Raw genomic sequence first — 25511 nt, 5'->3', positions numbered from 1 at the left:
CTAAAATCCTGTTTTCCCATGAAGGTAACATTGTTCTCAGGTCAGAGAGTGCGAGAAAGGAAGGTGAACCTTAGAAGGGTTGTCATGTCCCTTATAAAGCCGGTAGGCATTCAGGGCAGGGGAGGCCTCCACGCGATGATTAGGGAGGGTTCCAAAAGTTTGCCCCCAGCATGACTCCTGTCAAAGTGTCTTTCAGATGAGGATGTTTTTTCCTTCCCATTGTGAATGTTCCATCCTTAAGTCACTGATTGCTTTCATCATTGCTTGCTTTTGAAGAGGAAGTTGTTGGACTTGTGCCCAGTTTGGGCTGTAAGTGGGATGTAAGGGGGTACAGGAAAGCAAGAGAGTGCACTTTAACCCAAAAGTGTTTGCTTTGCATGGGTTGTGTCACAATGGGCTGCCAGGCCCTAGTAAGATATTTGATGCTCCTTAGTTCTCTTCTTAAGAAAGAGAAGTAAATTAATAATAAAGGTTTAGTCTGCCAGAATGTAATTCGGCAATGCTACTCTCATTCAAAGGAATATACAATAACTGAATTGCTTTTTGGAAGTAATTTTAGAAACTAGCACAGCTCTGGCCTTTTATCTGATTGGTATACATCCACATGCACTGTTTTCTCTTGTCTCTCTAATCCTCACGTGACCTGTAGGACCCCAGGCCATCTTTCCAACATGTCAGATCTTTCCCTCACTTTGCTTTGTGTTCTGCGTAGCCTTGTCCTGAAGCCTTCTCATCCTCCCTCTTCCAGAGATCTGTTTAAGTATAGGACTTGTTTAAGTTCCTCAGGTTGGCCTTGATTTTCCTGTGTAGCTCAGACAAGTCATCAACTCTCTGGAAAGGGAATGCAGGAGGAGCATGTACAGAGCCAGGGGGAAATCAAGTGTCCAGCTCTGTCACTCTCTACCTTGTTCCTTTGAAAGAGAATCTCACTGAACCTGGAACTAGGTTGTTGGCCAGCAAGCCCCATCAGCTCCCCCAGCCTTGTCTCCCCACCATACCCAGCTGTTTATGTAGGCGTTAAGAGTTCTGAACTGAGGACCTCATGATTGCATAGCAAGCATTTTCACCCACTGAGCCATCTCTTTATCTTATAGAGATCTTTCTAAATGTTTTAAAATATTTAATTAAATGTATTTGGGTCTGTGCATGTGAGTGTAGGTGCTGTCAGAGGCCAGTAGAGGGCATCAGATCTTCCAGGAACTGGCATTACAGGTTGTTGTGAACTGTCTGATGTGGGTGCTGGGAGCTGAACTTGCATCCTCCGTAAGAGTAGCAGGTGCTTCTAACAGCTGAGCCATCATCTCCCCTGCCCCATCCGAAGAGGTGTTTCTGGGCTCCTGCCAGGGCATCCCCTCATAGCAACCACACTCACATTGTTCCTTGTGCTTCAGAAGCTTAGTGAGAATAGGGACTGCTTATTTCTGAATCATGTCTGACATCTGGTAGAACGTGTGCCGCATAGCTGCACCCAACCATTTACTGAACCCATACATTCTGTCCTTTGGTTGGTTGGTGAACCCATACATTCTGTCCTTTGGTTGGTTGGTTGGTTGGTTGGTTGGTTGGTTGGTTGGTTGGTTGGTTGGGCAGGCGGGCTAGGGTGTCATATAGAACTTTTGCCAGAGGAAGTAGGTCTTGCTCCCAGGGAAAACAGGAAGCCCAGCTAAGAAACTGTTGGGAATTCTGAGGTGAAGGTTGGTAGTGACTTGGACTGGGGTGTTTGCAGGTAGGGATGCAGAATTACTAAGATTCCTCTGCTTCCTTCCCACACTCCTCCCTTCTATGACCCCTCTGCCTTCCTCCTCTCGTTCCTTCTCCCTCACTTCATATCCCAGGATGACTTTGAACTTCCAAACCTGCCTCAGCCTAAAGTTGTAGAATTAACATTCCTGGATCTGAATCAGTTTAAGTCTGGTAAACTAAATGTTGGCTATGAGGAGAGTGAAGGATGACTGTAAGGTGAATACTTGGAGAGTGAAGCTGCCTTAACAAAGATGCCGTTACATCATAAAAAATGATCCTGGTTCCGTAGATTTAGAGTAAAAGGGTATAACTCCTTGTGTATCTAATGTGCTTCTGTCCATCAGTGCAGCAAATCTAACATTTCACAAGTGTAGTTATATAGGAAATGATGCGTTAGTTGGATCACTCCATCTGTTGGCCCATGTTTTCTCTAGCAGAAGGTAGAACTTCTATTTTCCATATGGTGTTACTGAGAAATGACAAGACTATCAATAATAAAAATCTTATAAGTCAAAGGAAAGACTTACAAAATTAATGTTTACTCCCATGGAAAACATGGTCTCTTCTGTCTATTTTTCCCTCCCAGGATGCTTCCCTATGGCTGCTTAGCAACAGGAGATCGCTCTGGCCTCATTGAGGTGGTGAGCACCTCTGAGACAATCGCTGATATTCAGCTGAACAGTAGCAACGTGGCTGCCACAGCAGCCTTCAACAAAGACGCACTCCTGAACTGGCTTAAGGAGTACAATTCTGGGTGAGTGTGTCAGCATCATTTCTTTACACAGACACTCAATCAGACAATAGTGGCCAGACAGAGGAAATGTTTGCATTGTTTATTGCCTCAGTCAAGACGGAATGCCTCGTGGGCCTTATTAAAATCTTGTATACAGTGTTCTGCCTGCATGCATGCTTATGCACCAGAAGAGGGCACCAGATTTCATTACAGATGGTTGTGAGCTACCATGTGGTTGCTGGGAATTGAACTTTAGAAACGCAGACAGTGTTCTTAACCTCTGAGCCATCTCTCTAACCCCCTTATTAAAATCTCAAAACTTCTACTTTATCTCAAAATTTAAAAGCTCTCCAGTATGTTAGAGTGTAAGTATTTTTAAGATAGTGGATTGATGGTGTTGTTTATAACATCAACTTATACGTGACTATATGAACTTAGGTATCTAATAGGTTATTTTTTTTAAAGATTTTTTTGGTTTTTTGGGGGGGGGATTGTGTGTGGAGGCGGGGGTTGGGTGTCTCTAGTCCTAGCTGCCCTTGAGCTCACCATGTTGACTACAGAGATCCTCCTGCCTCTGCCTCTCTAAAGTGCTGGGATCAAGGTGTATGCTCTCACTGCCAGCCTTATTGTGATTTCTAACTAAGTATACATGTGTGTCTGTGTGTAGGTACGTCCCCACAGAGTCCAGAGGAGGGTTTCAGAGGCCCTAGAGCTGGAGTTACAGGTGATTGTGAACCACCTAATGTGGGTGCTGGGACCCAAATTCAGAGCAGCAAATGCTCTTACCCAAGAAACCGTCTTTCCAATCAAATAGGTTAATTTTATGATTGAAGTAAATGAATTTGTATGGTCTGTGATCTCTTTAAGCTAAAAGAATAATCTTTAAAGTTTTGTTCCTGGGCTGGGGATATAGATCAGTTGGTGGGGTACTTTCCTAATATTTGCAGAGAGCCCTGAGTTTGATGCCTAGGAGCACAGTCACTGAGTGCCACATGCCTCATCATTTACGAAATAGAGGCAGAAGACTCAAAATCCAGGGTCATCTGGAGCTAAGTAGCCACAGGGTCCCACTTCAATAACGCTGCAAGAGTAAGAAGTTTATTTATGGGTTAGGTGATGGACAACATCACTATTCTAGGAAATATTTAATGTGAAGAAAAGTGCTTTGCAAGTAATTTTGGCTAAAAACTTAAATTATAATCAGACTTAAATGTTATCATTTACATTGTCCAGGGACTTTCACATGAGAATCAAATCAGTCTCAGTCTTACAGCCTTCCCCACAGGGTCTGTACCCTAGCTTCTGATTGAGGTCACTGACCAGCATGGTGAGAATGGCAGTGCTTGACCTGGATTCTAATGTGAGGCCTCCCTGACTGCAGTGGCTTCCTCCTATGATCCCAGCACTTAGGAGTCTGAGGAGGGAGAGAACTGCCATGGGTTCAAGGTCAGGCAAGCTCCATGATGACTTTTTTGTTCCAGTCTGGCTTATAGGGCTTACTTGTCTTCAAAAAGCTAAAAACCAAAACAAAAGCTGGTAAAAAAAAAATATTCCCAGGCCCCAGGATGATGAAACAAAGCCACGGTGGCCTCTTACAGTACCATTCCTGTAAGCTTAAGCCCGACTGGAACAGGACTTCCAGGACTTAAATGGCTGAATCCCAGGGAGGCGGTGTTAGAAGCAGCCTGACTCCCTGCCTTTCCTTCACCTTCTGCTCATCCAGCTTTGGCCGGGTATGTGACTTGAGTATGTAATCAAGAGCAGCACGGGGTAGGTCTTGTCCCCTTGCAGGAGGTCTCACCCATTGCTTCTGTGTCTGTCCCCAGGGATGACCTGGACCGAGCAATTGAGGAGTTCACTCTGTCCTGTGCTGGCTACTGTGTAGCTTCTTATGTCCTTGGCATTGGTGACAGGCATAGTGACAACATCATGGTGAAAAAAACTGGCCAGGTAAGCTGCACTGCAGAGGCCACGGGCTTAGGTAACGCTGTGTTTTTGTCCTTCATCCTACCGACTCTGCTTCAGATACCATATGCTTTATATGATCATTTATTTAGAATTGGGCAATAAGCTTTTATTTAAACCTTTAGCAATTGCTATTATTTAAAAGGGACCTGTTCTTTCTTTACAAGAATTTGTATTTGGGCCTGGTGTGGTGGCGTGTACCTATAATGAGAGCATTCAGGAGATTGGGGCAGGAGACTTGCTTATTTGAGACCCTGTCTCAAAATAAGTAAGTGAAAAATTGAAGAAAATAACTGGTTGGTGACGTGTGAGGTGGCAGTGCTGTTAAGAGCTCTGGCTGCTCTTCCAGAGGACCCAGGTTTGGTTCCCAGCACCCACATGGTGACTCACAACTGTCTGTAACTCCAGTTTCAGGAGATCTGACACCTTCTGGTTCTGTAGGCACCAGGCATACTTGTGGTACATGTACATAGATGTAGGCAAAGCACTCAATATAAATAAAATAAAATCTTTTTAAAAAGCTATAAAAAAAGAATAAAACCAAGATGAACCATCCTGGGTCATTTTTCTTTCTCTTTTTTAATTTAGTTTGTGTATGGGTGCTTTGCCTGCCATGTGTTTGTGTGCCATGTGCATGTCTCGTTCCTGTGGAAGTGAGCAGAAGGCGCTAGCTTCCCTAAGACTGGAGTTACACAGAGTGTGCGCCTCCATGTGGGTGCTGGAGTCCGAACCCGGGCACTTCCCTCTGCAAGCGCAGCCAGCGCTCCTATCACTGAGCCATCTCTACAGTCCTGATATTGTTTTGTTTTTTTAACTTTTAGAACATCAAACTTTATTGTTGTAGGGGTTGGGAGAAATGCAGGTGGTATCTTTCTAAGATAGCCAGGGAAGCCAGATGAGGTGTTCTAATTTCAAACAAACTGTTTTCCTCAATTATTTATAAACTAGGTATTATTTGTAAAGGTTTTTGTATCGTGCACAGGCATAGCAAGTAAGATGGCTCAGTGACCCGTGTGCCACTGCACATCTATGGAGGTGGAGTCAGCTCCCTTCCCACATGTGGGTCCTGGGACTGTGGCCAGTGCCTTTTGGATCTCCTCAATAGCTGTGCTAGAAACTTCCTGAGACCATAAAAAGTCAGCCTTTGTAACTTGGGGGATAGATGGTTCTAACCTTGAACAGTAAGCATGCAATCAAGTATAAGATGGGATAGACTCTTTAAATTACATTTATTTTTATATCTGTGTTCATTTGTGGGGAATCAAGCTCAGGTCATCAGGCTTAGTAACAAGTTCCTACACCCACTGAGCCGTCTCACCAGCCTTAGAATAGAATCTTTTTTTTTAAGACGGGGTCTTACTATGCAGCCTTGGTTGTCCTGGAACTCATAATGTATAGGCTAAATTGATCTCAGATGCACAGATATCATCTGCCTCCCTCCCATGTGCTACCACATCTGGCCCAGAGATAGGCATTTTCAGACATAGAAGGTCTCAAGAGCTGGACCGCATCAGCACTGTTTCTGTGTTTTGTTTTTCAAGTGAGCTCTCACTAGGCTGGCTCCAACTTCTCAGTCCTCCCCCCATGGCCTTCTGAGCATGTTTTGCTTTCTTTGCATCTTTTCTCGGGAGGCTGCCAGGAAAAGGATAATCAACCACCAAAACCAGTCTACACCAGAAAATGCTTGTCATTTGCTGTGATAGTTCCAGCTTTTTTAAGTAGGGATGAGTTGGTGGGGGCACTAAACATATAGTTGGTAGAGACCAGAGATGCTAAGCACCCCATGTGGCGTACATTGGGTCCTGTGTTGGTGTGATCAGGGATCTAGCTCAGGTAGGGTGATCTATTAAATTGAGGCTTAACACTACAGAAGTCATACCAAACAGAAATATCAGAGACTCACTCCCATTTGTTTTACAGCTCTTCCACATAGATTTTGGACATATTCTTGGGAATTTCAAATCTAAATTCGGCATTAAAAGAGAGCGAGTACCTTTTATTCTTACTTATGACTTCATTCATGTGATTCAACAAGGAAAAACAGGAAATACAGAAAAGTTTGGCAGGTGAGTATCACCCTTGTGTCACCAGCTGCCACATTTCCTAACTCTTCCTTACTTTCCGGTTGGCATGATAAAATGCCCCAACAAGAGCAACCTGAAGGAGAAAGGACTTATTTTGGCTCATGGTTTGGGGTCTTGCAAAGGGGGAATCATAGTAGCAGGAGCATGTGTCCACAGCTAAGAAGCAGAGAGCAGCAGCTGATGCTCATTCCCATTCTCCAGCATCCCAGCCAGGAAAAGACAGCACCTAGTTCTCCCGCTGATTAAACACACTCAAGATAACCCCATAGGCACGTGCAGAGGCCCATCTCCCAACTAACTCTAATTTCTGTCAAGTAGACAGCATTAAGTGTCATGCTGAGGACTGTTTTAGTCCAGGAGATTCTTGGTCTGATAACAGAAGATTCTGCTCTTCACCAGTTCAGAAATGGCCAGGAGGGAGGTACAGAGGGTGCTGAGCATTTGATAAATTACTGTGTTCTATTTCACGTTCTGCCTGTTTCAGAAAAGTCTATCTCCAAACTACTAAGGTATTTGACAGTAAGATGCTGGGAGTGTAAACATTTTACTGTCCTTCTTTGTGGGGACTAGTAAGAGAGCCTGGGCTTGAAGCAGACATTATTGCATGTGTATGTTCCCTATCACTGTGTTTATCTTAAAACGGGAACACAAGGGTTGAAGATATGGCTTAGTAGGTCACCAAACTTGAGCTCTGAGTTTGATCCCCAGAATTCCGTGGTGAGAAGAGAGAACTAATGCCCTCAAGTTTGACCTCCCAACACACACACATGCACACATGCACACACGCGCACACACACACACACACACACGCACACACACACACTGAATAAATAGAAATAAAAGTTTTAATGTGAACACAAAGTTTAACTGTGAGCCAAGGTGGGTAAGTGGAGTAGAGGTGTGTCGCGTGGACACTACACTGCATGCTCAGTGAAGGCTGGTACTAACATTTCTAGTTCTGTGTCACGTGGACACTACACTGCATGCTCAGTGAAGGCTGATACTAACATTTCTAGTTCTGTGGGAATTGGCTTGGATGGCTCCTGACCATTATGGTCTTAAAGGGGAGAAAGGGCAAAACAACAAGGAGTGGACAGCATCAACTTAGTTTTTAGGGACTGAAGAGATTAGTAAACCAGAGCCCAGAAGGGTTTTCAGAAATGCCCATGCATTATAACAATCACTTGTTCAATGTTTTCATGATTTGTGGTAAGCAAACAATCAGGTTGTTGCGTTGTCTGCTACTGTAGAATATTAATCATTTCTGATTTGAAGAGAGACTTATGGCTTTAGAGTGCTTGGTTGCTTTATGTAAACTGTAGTCTGGGACTTTTTTCAAAGCATCGCACTTGAGCTAAAGCTTCTGCTCATGGAGATGCCCCAGCTCTAAAGCCACCTGCTTGTTTTCCTTTGCAAATGCCCTCCTCCCTCCAACACCACACTCCTGGCATGCTACTTCAACTCCAGGTTTCGCCAGTGCTGTGAAGACGCCTACCTGATTTTACGGCGGCATGGGAACCTCTTCATCACCCTCTTTGCCCTGATGCTGACTGCAGGGCTTCCTGAGCTCACATCAGTCAAAGACATACAGTATCTTAAGGTAAAGACCCTTTCTTTGTATGTTTGTTGAACTTGGTGGGCACAGAGCTCAGTTAGAGCTCCATTCAACATACCCAAAGGGAACTGGCAAGACGGCTCAGATGGGAAGGCTGCCTGCTGCCAAGTCCGAGGATCTGAGTTCAGTCCCTGGAAAGTGAACTGACTCCTTAAGATCCCCTCTAACCTCCATGCACATGTGCGCACACACAGACAGGCACACACAGGGCTATAAATGTGTGCGTGAGCGTGGACACACACACAGAGAAAGACAGGCAGACATGTATACACAGGGCCACACACACATAACAAACAGAGAAACAGACAGACTCACACATGGGCATGCACACAAAATAAATGTAATTTTTTTAAACAGAGAAAACTTAAGAGATGACAACCTCCAGTCATCTTTTTAAAAGTAAAGCATTCAAAGGGAGTGGAACAGCGACTGGGGGAATCTGTGAGGTTCAAATGAAGGAGCAGTTTCGAAAGGAGTTTTTAACTTCAAACGACTTCTCCATAATAGAAGGGGCATGCAGAGGAGGGCATGAGGCCGGGGCTTTTTGCCCACACACAGGGTCAGCAGCTTCCTGTCACTGGTTTCCACCAGTTTGCCTTTGCTTGCTGTGTTAATGGCCCTACAGCATCTGACCAGAAAAGCATTAATTACAAACTCATTTCATCCTCAACAACGCTTTGCTAGGGCCATATTGTCATTCCTCCTGGGCGATCATCTTGCCCCGCAGGTGGCAGTTATATGGGAACATGGAACTCTCTGTCTGATGGATGGGGAGGCTGACCACACTAGTCTCTCATAGGTGATGATGTTTGCATGTCTCTGTCAAGGCTGGATGGAGTCAGATTTTTCTCCTTCATCTTTAGGACTCTCTTGCCTTAGGAAAGAGTGAAGAAGAAGCACTCAAACAATTTAAGCAAAAGTTTGACGAGGCGCTCAGGGAAAGCTGGACTACCAAGGTGAACTGGATGGCTCACACAGTTCGCAGAGACTACAGGTCTTAGCACCGGCCTTGACTCCTATGGACTTGTCCGTTTGCTTCCTTTCATTTTGCACTTGCACTAAACTGAACATGACCCTGCCAGAAATGCAAAGGGAATCCTGAAACTCAGAGCGAAATCAAGAACAAGGTCTCCCACAGAGCCTAATCTGAACCCCCTGTGATGCCCACCCTCTGTTTCTCGAATGCTTCCAAGACTCACCATGAGTATTGTCAACAGCATGGAGGACCCTTTCCTGCTGATCTTGCACGTGAGGAATGCTACCAGGGACTGTGTGGGATTTTTTTTTTTTCCTTCAGTATTTGGTACTTTACCAGAGAGGTGTAAATACTTCTTTTCAGTGTTGTGACCAAGTACTGCCACTCAGCCAACAACTTACCATTACATTTGGGGGCTGGGAGCTGTTGTGACTGTCCAAACGAGGCTTCAAAGAAAGGTATCTCCCTTCCTTTTTAAATTATGTAAGCTACAAATTACATTGATTATGTTGAACTTATTATTTTTCAAAGGAAATATTTTAAATCTGTGAAAACTCACTAATTTTGTTAATATTTATCTATCATGATAGCATCATTCCAGCCAGACTTGCTGAGAATCTATTGGTGGGGCAAATATAATATATATACATATGCTGCATATATATTTATAAAATTTCTAGTGGGAGTTCTATATAAAAAGATGTTTCTTTGGTATTCTTCAGCCTGTGTTTTAAAGTTTTACAAAAGCAGAGCTTTTGCCTAAGTTACTTTGCAATTAACTGTGGACCCAGCTCTTCCGTCTGCTTCAATACTAAGGCGTACACGAATGCAGTTTCTCTATGTAGCTCTGTGAGTTCATTTCATAGAACACAATACTTGAGCAGACAGAGCCAAGGAAGTGAGCAAATGAAAAGGAATCTATTTATGGAATAAACTTCAAACCTAAATTTCAGTATTTTAGTAATATGCCAGCTGTTCTTACTGTATTTATTAAAATGTATAAATAATGTGATTTTTTTTCCAATGGTATTAGTTCAGATTGAAGTGGATTCATGCCACGTGGAAATCTTTAATTTATTTGTTGAGGTACCATATAGTTAGGGTGCTAGGTGACAAGTAATGTTAACATGTGCAATAGGAACTACTGGTTTGGTGTGTAAATGGATGCTCCTTCTGAGTAATGGCGGAGTGCTCGCCTTCGCAGCACACAGCCTCAGTACTGTCAAGGTCCAGCAGAACTACTGCTTCTTCTCCAAAGAGAATGGGAGCCCTCAATCCTCAGTGACACAGGAAAGACAACTGAGTGCTTGCCCTGTGACTTCAGTTTTCTATAGGAAATTTATTAAAGATTGTTTAATTTTGTTGTCCTTCTTAATGTTCTCTGTCAAATAAACGGGTGGTTTCGGCTGTTCGGGGACATGCGGGCCTTTTCTTTGTGGGAAACACAGTGTCTTTGGAGCCTGTTGCCACTGGGACTCTCCCAAAATGGCCAAGTCAGTAGACAAACCAACCTCAGGAGTGAGCTGAAACTCAGAACCTCTGCCCGACTTCCCCTTGCTTCCTAGCTCCACCATGGACGGTCCGGAAGGCCTCCTGGACTGATGGACGCCTAAGGGGAGGGGGTGTTTTTATCAGTCTGCTATTACAGCCTCATTTCCCTCGCCTCTGCTGCACTGCTCATGTCCACATGCGTGTGGGAAAGCCAGCATACTCCATCCGCGCTTGCTGAATTGCTTGTCTCTGGCTGAGAAGCCCCGATGGAAGGCACAAAGCTAGCCAGCCCCTAGGATGAATTAGCACTCCAGGCTGTACAAACATCTGCTTGAAGAAGGACTGACTGACCAGTGCCTTGCCGTTGAGCAAGCTGTAGTCCACATTTCTCTATATCCTTAAATACCAATCTAGTTACCTAACACATTTTCTGTCTCTGACTCTGAGTCAAAATCCCAGGCTCCTTCCACGTTGGCTTTGAGAACTTGTGATAATATTGGGGCTAGATTACCAGGAAGCATGGCCCTACAGATAGTAAAGGAACCACATGTGGACAGTGATTATTCTTTGTCCCAGAGTGTATGTTTATTCAGATTAATGAAATCCGAGTCGGGGTGTTAGGTGTCTGTAATCCCTGCACTGGAGAAGTGGGAGCTCAGGACCATTCTCAGCTACAGTGAATTTGAGAGCAACCTGAGCTATACCAGACCCCGCCTCAAAACAAGCCATCAAGTAGAAATGGTTTCTAGTATTTTCTAATTTAATTTTCAGAAGTATTTATATTTGTGCCACCCTAAAATTGGAACTTCCACCCACAAACTACTTCCTATTCCCTCCCCTGACTGAGACACCCTAACAGCGCTGCTTACTCTCCTTCGGTCCAGCAGGTTCTCTTTAAAAAGTCTTAAAAGTTGTTTATGCATCTACCTTAACCAGCTCCTGTTTTGGTCCCTTGGGGCATCCTTAAACCCAGGCACTTGTGCCTCAACCTCTGCCATTGGGTTGCTTGGCATTTTGGGGAAATGCCTCTATGAGACTGTGCTATGGTAGGCCTGTAGGGCCTTGTCTTAACTAGTGATTGTTGTGGAGGGCCCAGATTGAGTGAGTGGTACCACCCCTGCCATAGTGGTCCTGGGTGGTACAAAAAGTAGACTGAGCAAGCCAGTAAATAGCACTCCTCCACGTGCTTCATTCGGTCCCTGCCCTGCTTGACTTTCTGTCCTGACTTTCTTCAATGACGACTGTGATGTGGACTAAGCTGAAGTAACTTTCCTCCTCCAAGTTACTTTTGGTCATGGCATTTTATCACAGCAGAAGAAGGCACAAGGAGGAAACTAAATCCTCCTGTACCACCAACTGAAGTTGGAATAATGTAACTTTATTCCCCACTTAATAAATAAGCTGGAATAGACAATTGTTTATTCCTGAAGGAATTTTAGATTTGAGTTCAGAAGCCACCCGATGTGGGAGGCCAAGACATTTCCACCCCCTAGGTTTCTCTGCAGCAGTGTCTTCTCTGTGACTGTATCTTAGAGCACCTACCTCAAGGTCACCTGGCTGATCTTCATGTCCCCACGTCCCCCTAATGTTACCTTCTTCTGTCTAGAAGTGCTGAGAATAAACAAAACACAAAGTCTTCATTAAACAGTGTGACAGAAGTGAGGGGCTTCAGTGCTTGATCTTTCCCTAGATCAAGCACATAGAATGTGATGAGGTAAAGATATAAATTCCAAATACTGTGCACCGGGATTGATAGCTGGTAGGATTCCTGTTTCCTTGGCCTCTTTAGGTCGTTCCCAAGGTCCCTCGTATCGTGGAAATGTTAAGCTACACAAAGTAGGGATGCCCTGTGATGTTTTATTGAGGGAGAAGTCACTTACATGAGAAGCCAAGGAAGCCGAGAGCCAAAAGTCCACTCGCTGCTCTCCGAGACTCAACCAAAACCCGAAGAGTGTGCATCTTATCCCCAGCTCTTTTATCCCCATACGTTCTATGTACCTGTGACCACACCCAGAGTGGTAGTGCTACCGGTACATACGATCTCTCCCTACACCCTCATACCATCTTCCATCTGTGTCCAGATTCCTTTTAAGTAAGCAGGCTCTGCACATGTTAAGTTAGGATGTCCCTGAGTGTGGCTCTGCCATTGGTCTTTAAATAAAGTGTTCTCCATCATCTTACTGTGTAGCCAGTATTGCGGCTGAATTGTTAATCTTCCTGGTTAACCCCCCCCATACTTTCTGGCCCAATAAAAAGGAGTTTTCTAATATATTACTTGCTATGTGCCAGGCAGGAGAGAGAGAGAGTAGTTAGGTGGACATTGTCCAGGAAGAGCAACACAGAATGAACAGAATGACAGAAGAGAGGACAGGGGAACCTATCCTACTGCAAGATCTTTGGGTACTCACACTTTCGACCCTGCACCCTACCTGATACCTTCAGCCATCCCTGCCTAGCTCCGCCCTTAAATCACTAGTTCACGTTGACCAACTGGTGGAATAATCTTTAAACAAATCTCCAAGGCCCAGCTGCAGGTTGGGATCCTTACTAGGCAAAAGTAGTCTCCATGCAGTCTACTTCAGTAAACCCACCATGGTAAGAAGATTGCTAATGCCACTGCCCAATTATGTCACCTCCTAGAACCCCAGGCCAGGCTCTGCAATGAGCAGCAGAAGGTGGCACAGATGACAGATGTCTACCCAGTGGGGCGAGGAGCATGGATTACTTTTGGTTTCTGGAGGGAAGGCAGGCGCCAGGAGAGGACAAGGGGCACAAACTCCAGACAACTGAACAGTGAGGTCAAGGAACGCAGCTCAAAAGCAGCACAGGGAATTTTCTGTTAACGCCAAGCTGTGCCAGGTTGCCCTGGTAACCTCACGTTGGGGCGGAGCTGGCACAGGTGCCGGATGCACCTCCCCTGTTGGATGGGGTAACCCTGGTGCCTGTAGACACATACCTAGATGAAAGGGAAGCTGGGGACCCAGGAACAGCTGAGTTCCTGACACAGCCACCCACTGGACAGTCACCATGGTGCTTCTGCTGGGCTTTCTGCTCCTGTGGGGAGTCCCAGGTGAGTAGGGGCCACCAGGGAAGGTATGGGAAAGGACAGGAGGGAGCCTCTGCAGGGACCCACCGGGTAGAAGAGCTGGGACTAGAGCTCTGACATGGAGTGGGGTGGGGTGCCTCCTTTTTCCCAGAGCACTGACACCCAGAGTGCAGGATGTGATTTATTCTTGCCTTGTGTCATGCCTCAGTCTCCCCTTAGTGCCTGTCCAGTGATTTCAAAGCTTGACCATGTGTGGACTGACAGAAGTCTTATTCACTGGACAGCCAGCTGCCCTGAGCCTTGGATGGTGCCGGCTGCCTTAAGAGAGAGGCACTGAATGAGCACGTTCTTAAGTCTAGAGGCCAACCACAGCCAGGATTGCTAAATAAAAGGAAAACCAAAACAAGAAAGTAGTGCTGTTTCTTACAGACCCAGAGCAGAATGCAAACGGGAACTCTGCTCTCTGTCTGCTTCAACTCCAGAATGCATTGGGTGATTTAAAAAAAAAAAAAACAAGACTGAATGCCTTGGTAATTCCTAAAAGAAACACAAATACATAAATACATTGTGTTCCTATGTTCTCTCGTGATGGGGAGGAGGGCACATTAAAAATGCAAGGACCAGTCACATGTATGGTATAGCCTGTAATCCTAGCACTTAAGTTGAAACAGAAGGATGGTGACTCTGTGGACAATCTGGGTTGCATAGGGAGGCCTGTTATTAAGTGTTCTGAGTTCTGACTTTCTGTGGCAATGGTCTGCCTCTTAAATCTTTATTACACTCTTGGATGCCACAGGTGTGAGCATTACCCATGAGCCAGTGCTCTGTTGCCAACCCTCTTCCTTATCTGAGTCTATATGGCTGCCCCCACCCTCTGGATATATTGTAACCTGAGCTGAAATTTCCATTAATGTTTCCTGAAAAGATAAAGGGACAGTACCCAGTTTCCATGATCTATCCCCAGTGACGCTGGGGTTGAAAAATCACACTGTGTTCTCTGGGGGGGAAAATAGAGCTATCAAAAGCAGAAATGTGGACAGAAAAAAGTCACCTACAATAATATCTGCCCTGAATTTGAATTTTTTTCTGGAAAGTTCCATTTCGATGGGCACAGTCTTAACCAAGGGCATTCTGAAACTGAGCACTAATCTTTCCACTCTTTGGAATCTAATTCTCACCTCCTCTACTCCTGTGAAGCTGCAGTGTTCACTGTGGTCACATCCAACAAGTCACAGTTCCAGCCTCTATTTCCTGCAGCTTGTTTGGCTCTGAACAACACGGGCCTTGGCCTTTCCTAGCTTTCAGCATCTGTCATTTCTCTGAACTCTTGACATTGAACTACAGGGTGTCATGAGGAGGAAGGGTTCTTTTCCAGTCATGCTTGGGGGGTGGGGGTGGGGCTAAGCACTTCAGATACCATGATGTCCAGGTCTCTTTCAAAATTTGGGGAATTTTCTCTCCTTCCGTCCCATCCTTCCTGGAGTCTGAATCAAAGGTCCTGAACATGCTATGAAATACTCAGTTGCATTTCCAGCCCTTTTTCTATTTTAACTGCATTCAATAAATACTTATTTACAGAGTAACTACTGTGTCCTAGGAATTGTGTGAAGTGATTTGAAGGCTAAAAAAAGGAAGAAAAAAAGTTTGTTCCTGTCACATGTATCCCCCCTGTTTAAAATTCAGTTGAGATACAATTACACCATTTCCCATGTCCCTCTCCTTCCCCCTTTCCCTGCCATGCCCCAAATCCATGGACCTTCTCCTCTTTAACCACTATTGTGACATATACAGGCAAATGAATAAACATAAACACAGCCTGCTGACTCCATTTGGTATTACCTTCATTTATGTTTCAGGGGTGACCATTTGCTGTTGGATAACCAATCAGGGAGCTCATTCCTTGGGAAACTAATTCTCCGTCTCTCAGCAGTTGTTACTTGCTCGAAGCTCTTCATGTAGGGTGGGACCCTGTGAGATTTCCCCCATCTTTGTTGGGGTGTCAACTGCTGTTGAAATTGTCCGGGTCTTACTTGGGCAACCATGATGTTGAGACTTGGGGGCTGTAACTTCCCTGTCATAGTTAGAAGGCACAATCTCACAGCAGACTTCCTGAGCCTCTTAATCGCACTATCTTTCTGCCCCATCTCCCATGTTGTTCACTGAGTCTTTGTCTCACTAAGCAGCTCGACTGGCCTTGAACTCGATCCATGTGCTGCTTGAGCCAAGATTACTAGTGCCCACTGGAATGATTTGTATTATTTTCTAAAGTTGATGAAAGTGTAGGCAATTCGACTTGTTTTGCCAGATGATTGTCAAATTGGCGTCTGCGTATTGAGTTCTTGGGAGTGGGTAGAAATGAACCTTTTCATTGAGAAGGATGAGTATGTTCTAATTGTCATTTTATGTGTATGAGCACTTTGCCTGCATATTTTTCTATGCACCATGTGTCTGCCTGGTGCCCACTGAGGCCAGAAGAGGGCATCAGTTCCCCCTTTATGTAGATGCTGTGAACTGGACCCAGGTCCTCTGGACGACCAACCAATGATCTTAAATCTGGAGCCATCTCTCCAGGCCCAAGGCAAAAATAACTTTAATTTGAAGTTTAGTAGTTCCCCAGGAAGAGTGTGTCTGTGTGTGAGGGGAGGAGGGAGGCTCGGATCATGACCCAATTCAGAAAATACTTATACAAGCTCGATATGCATTTAAAAAATCTCTTAACTTTTTTCATTATAATTTACATTTCATTGGTCCTAGTTTATGAATTACATAGTTAAAATTTTTATAAGCAACCCCAGTCCCCATGAAAGAAACTTGGGGGCAAAAGAATATGGTCCATATTTGTGGACCAGATGCCGTAATGGTGCTTGTGGAGATCTTGCTGTGGGCAAGGCTTCATTCCAGAGTCAGGAGTCGCTTACTCACCCAGCTGTGCCACCAGATAGAGCAAGGCAGGTGCCATGCAAGAAAACGGATTGTTTTCTGATTATTCTCCTGGGCCTTGCTGGCTTCAAAGGCGTGGCTCCTGCAGATCCATAGGTCATCATGCTTGGTTGGCAGGCACTTTACCTGCTGAGTCATCTCCCAATTCTCCTTCGGCTTCTTTTTTTTTTTTTTTTTTTTTGGTTTTTTCGAGACAGGGTTTCTCTGTGGCTTTGGAGGCTGTCCTGGAACTCGCTTGGTAGTCCAGGCTGGTCTCGAACTCACAGAGATCCGCCTGCCTCTGCCTCCCGAGTGCTGGGATTAAAGGCGTGCGCCACCAACGCCCGGCCCTCTTTCGGCTTCTTAAGGCCTATATTTATGTAGAATGGGGTAGAACACTCGCCCAGCATGGGTGAGGGTCTGGGTTTACTCTCCAGGACCACAAAAAAGAAGTACATTAAAAAAAAAGTTTTTAAAAAAGCTTTTTGGTTGGGTTTGGTGACATATACCCATAATTCCAACACTGGGGAAGCCGAGTCAGGAGGATCACGAGTTTGGAGCCAGCTTGGGCTATAGAATGAGACCTTGTCTCAAGAAAAACAAAACAACAACAAAAAGAACCCTCACAACTTGGAGTTGAAATATAGCGGTCATACACAGAACAGGGCATAGTTGAGAGATGTCTTGGGGTCCAGGTCAGAACGTCATCACAATGAGCCAACACATCTGAGTACCTCCCTCCCAGATCGGGAAATAGAGCAGGATGTGCATCTGAGAAGCCGGCTCCTTCCACAACTGTCCTAATGAGTCTGATTCTGACAATGCAGGCTCATGCTCAGATCTATCGTCCACGGGGCTATGCAGCAGGCCATTGTGCAGTTTCCCTTTTCAGGGATGGAAGTTTGTTCAGGCTGGTAGTTGATTATATGCATGGCTGTATTGAGTTCTTATCTTCCACTCCAAGACAGTGAGTCACACGATCTGGTGTCGGTGGACATTTTGCCTCCAGTTCTTTGCTGTTGTCAGAATGCCACCATGGCCTTCTTGCCTGTGTATTTTAGTGCCGTGGTGAGTTTTTCTGGACCTATGATGGACTGAGTTTGGTTCACTTTTCTCTAGGCACCCTCCCTCTGCTTGCACTTGGGTTAGAGCTGAATAGCTGGACACGCCCTCCAGAGATAAGCACCCAGTCCTTGTAAGGGAGTAAAATCCCAATGCTTGAGGGTGGAACCTATAAGTAGGTTCCTGTAATAGAGGAAATACTGTATAATCTGGTCTCCCCTTTGATCTGTGGACCTTGGGATCCCGCTGGATTAATTCTGATGGGATACAGAGAGAACAGTTAATACTGCCCGTGGAGACAGAGAGGGAGTGGAGACCAGAAAGTTTGCTTTGGTAAACCATCAGAGGGCTCTTGAATGGAGGCAACAGAGTCCCACAAGGGCTCCCACACGTGTGGCTTACTCATCTTTGTCACTGTTACCCCTTTTGATTTGTTCCTTCTAGATTTAATCTGTACAGTTGTGGTCTTAGTGCAGTAAGGACTTCGTGTCTGTGCTCACGTTCAGTTGTGTTTCGTCTCACGTTTTTCCTCTACTGTTTAGACATGTGAGCTTTGTTTCTTTTGTTTCGTAATGAGCTTCCCCAGGCTTGAAGTTCACTAAGAACTAATTCCTTCCTCGTAACCAGGCTCTTCTAAAACCAGGACTGATTGAAATCTCCTGACTCTGCCAGTCAGTAGAACTGGACCTGAATCTCATGGCCACCTCTGAGATTTGACTCTTTGTTTGGGGATGTGTTGTTTGTGTTTGTTTTTTGAGGCCAGGTTTCTCTGTGTAGCCCTGGCTGTCCTGGAATTCACTTTGTAGACCAGGTTAGCCTGGAACTCACAGAGGTGCCTCTGCCTCCAAAGTGCTGGGGTCAAAGGTGTGCACCACCACCACCCAGCTGAGACTTGACTTTCTGAACCATCCAAAAGATTACAACACTACTGCCCGTCGAGGTCAAAGGTACTCTGTTAAAGGATAAAGTCATACTATTGTCCCTTCCCTTTAGAGTTCAACAAAATATGTCTGTCAATCACCCAAATAGGAAAATTCCTCAGGAAAACTGTCTGTTCAATACATAGCATAAAGCCCTTCAAAACAGGCCCTCTCTTACCCTATGAGAGTACTTTCCTCCACAATTGTGGTGGTTTGAAAGAAAATGGCCCCTAAAAAATGACACTAGGAGGTGCATTAGAAGGTGTGTTGGAGTACATGGCCTTGTTGGAAGAAGTGTGTCACTGTGGAGGTGGGCTTTGAGATCTCATATATCTCAAACCACACCCAGTGTCTTTTCTGTTTGTTTGTTTGTTTTTGTTTTTGTTTTTTCGAGACAGGGTTTCTCTGTATTGTTTTGGAGCCTGTCCTGGAACTCGCTCGGTAGACCAGGCTTGATCTTGAATTCACCGAGATCCCTTGCCTCTGCCTCCTGAGTGCTGGGATTAAAGGCGTGGCTCACCCAGTGTCTTAGTTTACTTACTGTTGCCTGGGTAAGATGTAGGACTCTCAGCTACCTCTTCAGCACCATGTCTGCCTGCCCACTGTCATGTTCCACATGATAATGGACTGAACCTCTAACTATAAGCCATCCAATTAAATGTTTTCCTTTATAAGAGTTGGTTATGGTGTCTCTTCCCAGCAACAGAAACTCTAAGACAATGGTCCCTCCTGACCATAATAACAGAAGCTGTTACATGCAGAACCAAAGAAAGTGATAAATAGAAGCCTTTTTCAGACACATTGGTAGGAACACTGGGTAGGCGAATTGCAAAGTGATGTCAGTCTAGGATGCTCTCGGGTGACATTCTTAGCTTTGGGGTTAGTAGAAGCTAAGGCTCTATTAACACATTCCAAAGGTTTGGTGTGATCATCTAGAGGATGTTGGCTCAGACACAGGTGGGCAGTGAGTGGCTATGAAGGGCATTGTCCTAAGACATTCTAAAATAATCTGAGCCCCAATGGAGGGGGTGGGGCACAGAAATTCTAATCCATGACTATACTCTTAAAGGCTCTTTTAAGCCCAGGGTGGTGGCACTCACCTTTAATCCAAGCACTCAGGAGAGAGAGGCAGGTGGATCTCTCTGAGTTCAAGGTTAGCCTGGTCTACAGAGTAAGTTCCAGGACAGCCAGGATTACACAGAGAAACCCTGTCTCAAATCTCCCCTCCCCCGAACAAAAAAAGACTTTCACGTGGATGTAGCTTCTTCTTGGAAACTTCAGTTTACATTGGAATGAGTGAAAATATGTTTTGTCTGACAAAACGTTTCCTAGAGAGATATTGCACACATGTCTACTTACCCCAAATAGCCCATGACAGACCAGAGTGAACAATGAGTTTTATTGGGGTTACTCAGAAATGACTCAAAGACAACTATCACCAAAGCCCATCCTGGCATGGGTGACAGCACACAAAGCCTGGGAACCTGGAGCACACTGCACAGCCATGGGCGGCTGAGCATCTTGGGATGTCCTTTCAAAGTGACTCTGGTCTGAATCTCTTCCAGGCAGCTAATTTGGTTTCTACTTCTTCTAAGCACTGGTATAATCTGACCTTTGCAGTTTTGCTTGTCTGAGAATGGCTTTCAGCAACTTGATTGCTTACTCTGAGAGGGAGGAGCCTACTAAATCTGGTCAGTTTCAAGGACTTCCTGCAGCTATGTTGAGTTGTTTTTCTTCCTTGTTTAAGGAGCTTCTCTGCAGAATACAATGTTTCAATTGCAGAGGAAATTGTTACACAACAATGTTTTAAACCATTCATTTTCCTTTGTTTTTGTAGAACAAGGAAAACATCCATTCAAGTTCATTGGCTTAAGAGCTCAAAAACTCAGCTCAAGATTATCTTCAGCTATATCAAGAGTTTGAGGTCACGCTATATGAGATCCTGTCTCAAAAAACAATAAAGAATAAAAATCTAAGTAGAGAAATACCAGTAAACAAAGGTCAAAATACTAAAAGTATATTTGAAAGAATAAAAATTGGGGAGGAAAGGGAAGATTTCCCAATAATGTTGTTGTACCCAGAGTCCGGACCCCCAGAGACACCAAGAGACCAGATCGGATGCAAAAGCAAAGAGTCTTTTAATTTCAAGTTCAAACCAACACAGTGGTGGAATAGGAGAGACCCCAAGTAGCATGGGGTCAGGGTATATATTGGAGATAAAGCAAGGGGGGCATCTAGGGCTACAGACTGCATAGGAACAGACTCAGGATTGCTATGCCTCTGAGCTGGGGGTACCTGTCTTTGGCCAACTGGTTAGTTGCAGCTGCAGGGAGTCGCTATCTCTTGGGAGGTTGTTGTGATTGCTACATTCCACGTTTATCAGGAAAGCACATTCAGAGCCTACTAACTTGGTTTCTGATTGGTCCCCTACCATATAGGGGATATCTCTGAGTTTCTTTTTAGCAATGAGGGCAAGGATAGGGTGTTATACAAGGAAGGTCAGGGGCACAGCACACCTTGCCATATTCTGCTGAGTCAGGGGCCGACATCCCACTGGGTCTTTTCTGCAGCCTGTCATGACTGCAGAATGGCCAAGGCCGCAGTCTGGGCAAGGACCTGGGATCTTCAATGTAAAAATTGATAAACATTATTAGGTGAATATTTTCTATAAAGATTTCTTCTATAAATCTTCCAAAAATAGTCTATAAAGCATAAAAGATTTTTTAAATACAGTAACTGAAAATACTGAAGGACCTAAGGTAATCAGGGCCAGTGTATCGCCACGTCCTGGGCTCAATAACCAGACAGTTGGATGCAAACAGCAAGAGGTTTATTGTTCACACAGACGCCTGCGGGCACTCCAGCCGCCTTAGCTAGCTGAGCGCCCCGGGCTCTAAAACAGTTTCCTTTTTATATACATAATCTTGGCAAGCAATAGGGGTATTGTAAAAAGTGGAGCTGCCACTGCAGGTGCAGATCTTGGCAAGCAATAGGGGTATTGTAAAAATCGCAGGCATAATTCATCCTTCCTGGAGAAACCACAAGGTCAAAATTAAGCTTATCTCAACAGGGCAGTTTCATGTGTTAGCACTCTGGACCAGATGTTCTTTTCGATCTGACCTTGTTCCCTGCCTAGGGGACCTTAGGGAATTTTCCACTGGGGCGACCTTCTGAGTCTCAAGGGGGGGTGTATTGAGGTCTTTCAATACTACTACAAGTGTAGTTAAAAGCAAAGAAATGGAAGGACTGGAGAGATTGCTCAGTAGTTAGGGGCATGGCAGCTCTTCTGGAGGACCCAGGTTTAAATCCTCACTCCCACCTGGTGGCCCACGACTGTCCATAACTCCAGTTCCAGGAGAGTCTGATGCTCTCTTCTAGCCAACATGGGCATTGCATGCACATGGTACACAGACATACATGCAAGCAAAACACCCATACATGTAAATAAAAATAAATATTTTTAAAAACCAAAAAGAAAAGAAAGAAATGGGAAGCACAGAGGCAAAACAAAAGACAGAAACATGAGGTACTGGAGCAGCTTCTTTGGGGTCCCTGAAAATTGCAGACTGCCAGTCATCTGCATGGGAGTGGTGTGACAGGAACTTGTAGACAAGTGTCCCCTGCCTGCCGCAGCTGTCTCCCCTTTAGGTGCTTGCCTTTACAGGGACCTCCACTTGGCCACACTTCCCTTTTCAGGTACTGCCTCAGCGGCTATTTTAGCTGAGGAGTGTTTCCCTAAGTCCATTGAGATGGGAGAAACAACCACAGCATGGAGATCCATACCAGCAAAAGACCAGTCTTTATTACTCCCAACCCCCATATGTTGCTTTTCCTGCTGAGGGCTGAGCTGAGCGTGTCAAGTCGTATACTGGAACATCACAGTTTTCAGGCTCTATAGCAGACTCCAGAGAGTGGTCCGTGTGTTGACTCCATACTTGGAACAATCAAACTCTAAAGTCATTGTCAGTTGATGAAGTCTGCTCCTGGCCACCAAAGGCGGGATAGCCTCTCCCTACCCAAACCACAGCCTGATCTGAGACTCTTGCCATCCTGCTGGCCCTTCCACTCTTCACACCTGACACCCAGGGTTGTCTGTCACACCTGGCCATGTTAGACTAATTTCAGGAAGGTCGCCAGCTATACACAATAGGCTCCCTATCAAGATGTTGTCTGTCCACTGCTTTCCAAGTCATAGGGAGTAACAGGATAGGACTGCTTTCCATGGCTGACCCATCTGTCAGAGGAACCACTGTACCACCAAACCTGGCGACTTCATCTGAGGCTTCTGAGGTCCGTGGACTGGCCTGGAGAGGGCCGGATCACCAATCTCTTCTTCCAAGGGTATCTGGCTGACGTTTCAGAGGCTTCTGCTTCCCTGTCCTGGACCAGCAACTGAGTGGCAGCTCAGACGGGCTTGTTTGTGGAGCCTCCCATCTTTTCACTGATAGTCTTCAGCTGCTCTGTGTCTGCCTTTGTGAGATTCAGAGACTCCTCTTTGGGACAGGGTCTGTGCTTCCTTTTCTTTATCAGGGTCAAATGCAGGCTTCATCTTGGCTGTCATCTTACATGGAAGTCCCTCCCCCTTTAGTAGACCTGACCGTTTTTAGAGCAGTTTTAGCTTTACAGCACAATTGAACACAAAGTAAAGAGTGCTCCTTTGTAACCTCTGCCCCCACTCATGTACAGCATCCCAGAGGAGTAACGCACCGTCCTCAATGCTTGAGTACCACCCCAAGTCTGTGTATTGCATTAGGGTTCACCCTTGGTGCCAAATAGCCTACGGCTTTGGATCAGTCTCTCATTATAAGTAGTCACCATTTACACAGAAGGCTTTCAAACTGCGCTGCTCCTGCTCCAGCTTCCCAGCCACTAATCCTTTCTCTCTCTTCCAGCTTTGTTCTTTTCAGACTGTCTTAGAGTTGGAGTTGCAGTGTGCAGCACTTTCAGATTGCTGTCTTTCACTTAAGTGCATTTCCGATTCCTCCATTTCTGTGACTGGACTTTGCACTCGGGTGACTCTCCTGAAAGCTCTACTGTGTCTTCCTTGATCTGGAGCCACTTGCCCTGATGCAGGTGCTTTTGATCCCGAGACTTGGGGCACTGTCTGTCAGGATTCTCCAGTGGGACGTCACTGGCTCCCCCTCTGTAATTTACAAGTTCACGCACATTCTTATCTGTAGAACATGTTTGTGACTGATGTCTGTCTTTCTGTACTTGCCAGTGAAATGATTATTACTGTGGTTTTGCCAATGGTGCCAGTGATGACTTTCTAACCTAGACTTTTAAGTGCAATTTTGTTTTCTCTTCACTGAGTCTACACCTCTTTTTGGGAATTGGAATTCTTATATAAAGCTTCGTGAGTTCTAACTTCCTCTAACTTAAGGCTCACAAAAGGAAGGAGGGCACCAAAGACTCTTTAGACCAACAGACAGCTTAAACTTGCAAAACCTAATTAAAGACATGAGGTCACTTCCTGGCTTCTAAACCCTTTCTCTCTTGCTCTGTTTCATCTTCAGTACTGCTCCATTTGGAAGCAGAAACAGGCTTTCTTGGGTCTCAGTGGGAAGTGACATCAAGGGCCAAAAACTACTCCTGGGCAAACTCTTGTCACTTTGATGCACAAATGCAAGGCAGGCAGGGCGGGAAAGATGCTCTTTCGGTCTAAGCGACTCGAGAGGGAGATAAAAGGAAGCAGACGCAGGAACTGTTGTTTCCGTCACTGCTGGCCTGGGAAGTGGCTGTTTGTTGTTTATAATCTCAGCACTGAGCAAGTGCATCTCACAAATACTTGAGGCTTAGTCATTGCTACATACTCCACCACACTCTGAGTACAAGTTGGGATATAACAATAAGAAGATTGATATTTCGTTTTGAACCCACAAGCCATTTGTGAGTTAAAATATCATCACTAACGTGAGGCCGAAAATGGGGCTCTGCAGCTTAGAGTACTGACTGCTTTTCCAGAGGATCGGGGTTCTATTCCAACCACCCACATGGTGGTGGCTAATAGTCACCTGTAACTCCAGTTTCAGGGGCTCCGATACCCTCTTCTCACCCCATGGGCAATGCATGCAGATGTTTTACAGATATAATGTGGGAAAAACACACAAAAACAAAAACTAAAATAAATCTTTAAAATATATAGCTGGTTTGCCATGAAAATTACATTGGATAGTACTGAGAAAGGATTCTCATGGAAGTTACACAGGGAACCAAGTACCTGCCTTTTGTCCTGTACAGTTTTCAATATTGCCCGTGTCAGCACCTCTGTGAACAGAGGCCCTGTGGTGATGTGAAGGAAAATGGCCCCCAAAGGGAATGGCACAATTAGGAGGTGCGGCCTTGATGGAGGAAGTGTGTCACTGTGGAGGTGGACTTTGAGGTCTCAGATGTGCTCGAGATACTGCCCAGTGTCTCAGTTCACTGTTGCCTTTGGATCAAGATGTCGAATTCTCCAGCACCATGTCTGCCTACACGCCACCATACTCCTAGCTGCCAAGCTCCCTGCCATAATGATAATGGACTGAATCTGTGAAACTGTAAGCTGCCACCTCAGTTGAATGTTTTCCTTTGTAAGAGTTGCCATAGCCATGGTGTCCTGTCACAGCAATAGGAACCCTAACTAAGACAGGCCCTTTACTGTTAGGAAACCCACTATGGACATCTCCGATGTGAACTTGAGACTTTAACTCATTTTGCTACAACACAGTGAAGCATAGCTGGCTGGGTTTTTTGTTTGTTTTGTTTTAAAGATTTATATATTTAATTATGTATATAGTAAATATTTATTATGTATACCTGAATTCCAGAAGAGGGCGCAAGATCTTATTACAAATGGTTGTGAGCCACCATCTGGTTGCTGTAAATTGAACTCAGGACCTCTAGAAGAGCAGCCAGTGCTCCTAACCTCTGAGCCATCCTTCCAACCCTAGCTGGCTGTTTTAAACCTGTTTTTAT

General features: G+C 45.1%; 2 protein-coding genes across 5 annotated transcripts in view; both read left to right on the top strand.

Annotated features, from left to right (window-relative positions):
* Pik3cb (phosphatidylinositol-4,5-bisphosphate 3-kinase catalytic subunit beta) overlaps window positions 1-10533 on the top strand; it is a 103408-nt gene extending 92875 nt beyond the window's left edge. Inside the window, exons 20-24 of the mRNA XM_005071997.4 lie at window positions 2330-2497; window positions 4303-4426; window positions 6362-6507; window positions 7993-8125; window positions 9004-10533. Of these exons, the coding sequence (XP_005072054.1) occupies window positions 2330-2497; window positions 4303-4426; window positions 6362-6507; window positions 7993-8125; window positions 9004-9141 (709 nt within the window). The 3' untranslated portion in view covers window positions 9142-10533. The remainder of the gene's footprint in view (window positions 1-2329; window positions 2498-4302; window positions 4427-6361; window positions 6508-7992; window positions 8126-9003) is intronic.
* Window positions 10534-13494: 2961 nt separating this feature from the next.
* LOC110339906 (coxsackievirus and adenovirus receptor homolog) overlaps window positions 13495-25511 on the top strand; it is a 29712-nt gene continuing 17695 nt past the window's right edge. Inside the window, exon 1 of one of the 4 annotated variants that reach the window (XM_040739504.1) lies at window positions 13495-13677. In XM_040739504.1, coding sequence (XP_040595438.1) covers window positions 13635-13677 — 43 coding nt within the window. In that variant the 5' untranslated portion in view covers window positions 13495-13634. The remainder of the gene's footprint in view (window positions 13678-25511) is intronic. The other 3 variants (XM_040739503.1, XM_040739505.1, XM_040739506.1) reach the window with 3 other exon arrangements.

The sequence above is a fragment of the Mesocricetus auratus genome, unplaced genomic scaffold, assembly GCF_017639785.1.
Source record: "Mesocricetus auratus isolate SY011 unplaced genomic scaffold, BCM_Maur_2.0 Super-Scaffold_100691, whole genome shotgun sequence".
NCBI classification, from domain to species: Eukaryota; Metazoa; Chordata; class Mammalia; order Rodentia; family Cricetidae; genus Mesocricetus; species Mesocricetus auratus.
The sequence above is the reverse complement of the archived record's forward strand: the minus strand, read 5'-3'. Positions and strand labels throughout refer to the sequence as shown.